The sequence below is a fragment of the Mesoplodon densirostris genome, chromosome 4 (assembly GCF_025265405.1).
Source record: "Mesoplodon densirostris isolate mMesDen1 chromosome 4, mMesDen1 primary haplotype, whole genome shotgun sequence".
NCBI lineage: Eukaryota > Metazoa > Chordata > Mammalia > Artiodactyla > Ziphiidae > Mesoplodon > Mesoplodon densirostris.
The window spans coordinates 153,112,248-153,116,900 of NC_082664.1; the positions used below are offsets into that span (position 1 = coordinate 153,112,248).

At 51.2% G+C, this 4,653-nt stretch overlaps 1 protein-coding gene across 1 annotated transcript; it reads left to right on the plus strand.

The window, feature by feature from the left end:
• Nucleotides 1-3,987: 3,987 nt before the first annotated feature.
• Nucleotides 3,988-4,312, plus strand: LOC132487644 (NADH dehydrogenase [ubiquinone] 1 alpha subcomplex subunit 1-like). Its single transcript, XM_060095383.1, has one exon. It carries the CDS (start codon nt 4,028-4,030, stop codon nt 4,265-4,267), a length of 240 nt encoding a protein of 79 aa, XP_059951366.1. The 5' UTR covers nt 3,988-4,027; the 3' UTR covers nt 4,268-4,312.
• Nucleotides 4,313-4,653: the final 341 nt, after the last annotated feature.

Here is a 4,653-nt window from a genome sequence, read left to right on the forward strand (position 1 = left end):
CTGGACCGCCAGGGAATTCCCTATATTTGGAGATTTATTATGAGGACTCACATGATTATGGAGGCTGAGAAGTCCCCAGATCTGTGGTCAGCAGCTGGAGGCCAAGAAAGCTGGTGTGTAGTTCAGTCTGAGACTTGAAGGCCTGAGGACCCAGGGGGCCCATGGTGTGAATCCCAGCCCAAGGGCAGAAGATGAGGTGAGAGGTCCCAGCTCAACAGTGAGGCAGAAAAAGGGGCAAATCCCTCCTTCCTCCATCTGTGTTCTGTTCACGCCCTTAGTGGGTTGGATGCCCACCCACATTGGGGAGGGTGTCTGCTTTACTGAGTCCACTGATGCAAATGCTCATCTCATCCAGAGACACACAGACACACCCAGAAATAATGTTTAATCTGGGCACCCTGTGACCAGTCAAGTTGACACATAAAATTACCCACCCCAATTTGATACCATTACACACCACCAGAAGGGCTAAAATTAAAAAGAGCAGAAACTAGACATTGAAGAGGATGTGGAGCGGCTGGAACTCTTATGGTTGATCGGGGTGTAAGTTTATACAGCTGCTTTAGGGAGTGGTTTTGCAGTGTCGCCTAAAGTTAAAAATGCACGTACTCTGTGACCAGCAGTCTCGCTCTGAGTGAAACTGGGTGCAGTGTGCATACGGCCACTGTCGTGGGCTGCATGGTGGCCCCTAAAGATGGCAGGTCCTCATCCCTGGAACCTGTGAATGTGACCTTACATGGTGAAGCTTTTGCGGACGTGAGTTGGGACACTGAGATGAGGAGATGATCCTGGCTTATCTGGGTGGGGCTTACATGCCATCACAAGGGTCCTTTTTTTTTGGCTGGCCCCAACCAGGGATCGAACCTGGGCCCAGTCTTAACCAGTGGACTTCCAGGGAAGTCCCCACAAGGGTCCTTCTAAGAGAGAGGCAGAGGGAGTGTAGACACAGAGGAGAAGACAGTGACCACGGAGGCAGAGATCAGAGTGATGTAGCTACAAGGCAGGGAATGCTGGCAGCATCAGCAACTGGAAGAGGTGATTCTCCCCTGGAGCCTCCAGAGGGAGGGGGGCCCTGTGAATGCCTAGATTTCAGCCACTGAAACTGCTTTCAGATTCCCGGTCTCCTGAACTTGAGTTGGTCAAAGCCACGTGTTTGTGGCGATTTGTTCCAGGGATCACCGGAAACTAATAGAGCCCTCCAGACGCATGCACCAGAGCATCCGTAGAAGCATGGTTGTCAAACTACAGATGACCCAAGGTCCACCAGCAGTAGACTGCTCCGTACACTGGGGCTCATCACACAGGGAAACCATCCAGCAGGCACTGCAAGTGCCACATGCTGTTGAGCCAAAAACCCAGACCCTAGAGTCCCTAGTCCCTACCGCATGGCTCCACTGATGGGAAGGGCAACAGGCAACTCTCCCATGTGGGGTGGGAAGTCAGGGTGCCCTTGAGAGATGGTGATTAGAGGGGGCACCAGGAGGGCACCGGGCTTCTGGAGGGACTGACAATGTCCCATTTATTTCTTCTTTTCTTTTTTTAGATTTTATTGACGTATAGTTGATTTACAATGTTGTGTTAATTTCTGCTGTTCAGCAAAGTGACTCAGTTATACATACATATTCTTTTTCATATTCTTTTCCATTATGGTTTGTCACAGGGATATTGAATATAGTTCCCTGTGCAATACAGTAGGACCTTGTTGTTTATCCATTCTATATGTAATAGTTTGCATCTGCTAATCCCAAACTCTCAATCCTTCCCTCTCCCACCCTGCTCCCCCTTGGCAACCACAAGTCTGTTTTCTATGTCTGTGAGTCTGTTTCTGTTTCGTAGATATGTTCATTTGTGTTGTATTTTAGATTCCACATACAAGTGATATCATGATATTTGTCTTTCTTTGACTTACTTCACTCAGTATGATAATGTCTAGGTCCATCCATGTTGCCGCAAAGACAGTGTCCCATTCTTGTTTTTTTTAATTAATTAATTTTATTTTATTTTATTTTTGGCTGCATTGGGTCTTTGTTGCTGCACGCGGGCTTTCTCTAGTTGCGGCGAGCAGGGGCTACTCTTCGTTGTGGTGCGTGGGCTTCTCATTGCAGTGGCTTCTCTTGTTGCGGAGCACGGGCTCTAGACGCGCGGGCTTCAGTAGTTGTGGCACGCGGGCTCAGTAGTTGTGGCTCTCGGGCTCTAGAGTGCAGGCTCAGTAGTTGTGGCGCATGGGCTTAGGTGCTCCGCAGCATGTGGGATCTTCCTGGACCAGGGCTCGAACCCGTGTCCCCTGCATTGGCAGGTGGATTCTTAACCACTGCACCATCAGGGAAATCCCAATGTCCCATTCTTGATCTGTGTGAGGTTTGCCTGGGTGGGTTCCACTTTATGATAAGGAATTTTTCAGTGTCTATATTAAACTTCAATAAAAACTGGAAAAAAAAAAAGAGCAGTACAGCATCTTGGAATCTTCAGGGAGAACTTTCAATTGACTGACTCATGGCTTATTTTCCTGCTGGAACAATAATATCAAAATCAAGATTACATTTAATTTAATGTGAGATGATTAAATGTGGCCATTCCAACAAGTGCTTATTAATATTCAGATGCACATTGTATTTTCTAAATGAAATCAGAGTCCATAAACCCAAGTAGGATGCTGAGATCTATACACAGGTAATTGATATGGATAAGTTCTCTCCATAAGAGTTTTTCTTCCTGCACAAGGACAGAGCTGTGCACTTAAGGAAAACCAGACACAAACAGCCCGAGCCCTTGAGGGTCACACGCTCTGTGGTTTCAGGTGAGTGGGAAGCCAGAGAGCTGTAAGAAGAGATATCGGAGTGAGATGGTGTGTATGAACAGCTCCTTTGGGTCGGCCCAGACACTGGGTGGGGATTCCGAGGGGCCCCCTGTCCGGCGCTCTCCAGGCCACCCTGCCCATCACACTGAGATCCTAGAGGTCCCTGCTGTCTGGGTCCACAGTGCTCCCTGGCAGCCTTCCCAGCCCCTCCCACCCCTCCAGTTGTGCTGGGAGACTGTCCGTCAGCCGTCCAGCTTTGGGCTGGGTCCCACGTGTGGTCATCGCATCCGAGCTTGTGCACACGTGGTCTGTGTCCTGCGCCATCTGAAATAGATGAGACCCACAGCATAGTGGTCTCCTCTGAGGTGGTCCACAGAGACGCAGGGGAGGCCGGGAGGTGACACCTGGCCTCAGTGGTCCTAGGCATGCTCCTGGCTCCACTATGCTGGACTCCCGGCCCAGTCCTGGTGCTGAGATAGCACGGAGGCTTCAGCTGTGTGGCTCGAGGATCAGAACGGGGGTCTGAGGGCTGTGCCTGGACAGGCGGAGGCTGGGGCCTGGGTGGCGCTGCACCCACCCTCCGGGGCCCGTGGGGAGCCATCCTGGAGCAGTGGGCCCTGCAGCTCTGCTCAGCCTCTCCCCAAGGTCCTGGGCTGCTGTTTGTGATATGGAGAGCACCCCTGCTTGAGTGTGTGGGGTCCCAGTACTTTGTCCGTGGTTGGGATTTTAGGAGCGGGTCATATCTGTGGGTGGTGTGGTTCAGAAGTCTAGAAACGCAAATTCGCTGAGTCCAGTGAGTGCCCTCCAGCTGCACCTCCTGCAGCCTCCCTGACCGCACCGTCTGCAACGCATCTCCCCGGCTCTCCTCTTATGTGGCCAGTGGGTGGAGGAGGGTGTGGGCCTGGGCCAGGAGCAGCTTTGCCCTGGATGGTTAGCTAAGGAGCTGGACTTCCGCCAGGGGCCTGCCCAGCTCTTGCTGTCCTGAGGGCTGCTCCTGGCAGCCTGGCCACCCTGGGGACATCGGGACAGCTCAGAAGGAGACATTTCAGCGTGTGCAGAGGGCAAAGCAGCACGCTGGGTCCTTGCAGGCACACAGGAAACGGTGCGGAGGAGATTGGACCCTCAGGGAGCTTTTGATTTGTGTGTGTTGGCCTCAGTAGAGATAAGAAGAAAGGGCCAGTTACCGGAAAGGGATTGAAGCCGGGTCACCTTTAAGGAGCTTGGAAGGAGATGTTTGGCCTTGGTAACGGTGTCTCGATGTGGTTCGAGATTCTGCCCGGGATCGCCGTCATGGCCGCGTGCTTATTCATCCCGGGAATGGCCACTGCATGCATCCACAGGTTCACTAACGGGAGCAAGGAAGAAAGGGTTGCCCATTATTCATATCAGTGGAATTTGATGGAAAGAGATAGGTGCATCTCTGGAGTTAATCGTTACTATGTGTCAGAGGGTTTGGAGAACATTGATTAAGGAAGCATTTTCCTGATGGATGAAAAATAACTCAGTTATGCTTGTCTACCCCTGCTAGGTTATGCAGTGTATTGTGTAGCATGAAGTGTATTTTGTAGTGTGTAATAAAAATAAAACAAAAAAGTAAAATCAAAAAAAAAAAAAGAAGGAAGGGCCAAATGGGGCTTCTGTGGGGTGTGGCCACAGAGGGAGATTCAGGCCTGCAGGAGGTGGTCCCTGCTGGTGTTGACAACAGAAATGAGTGGGGGGAGGAACTCCTCCCTCTTCAAGCGTGGGCTGTACCTGGTAATATCCTTCCAAAGAGCACAGCCTGGAAAAGGGGAAACAGAGGAACTTGACAGTGGAGAAACCTGATAACCCTGCCTCGGCCACGGGATCCAGGTCCA

What these genes read in the sequence shown, in the direction of transcription:
- LOC132487644 (XM_060095383.1), top strand. Translation starts at nt 4,028, where the DNA reads ATGTTTGGCCTTGGTAACGGTGTCTCGATGTGGTTCGAGATTCTGCCC.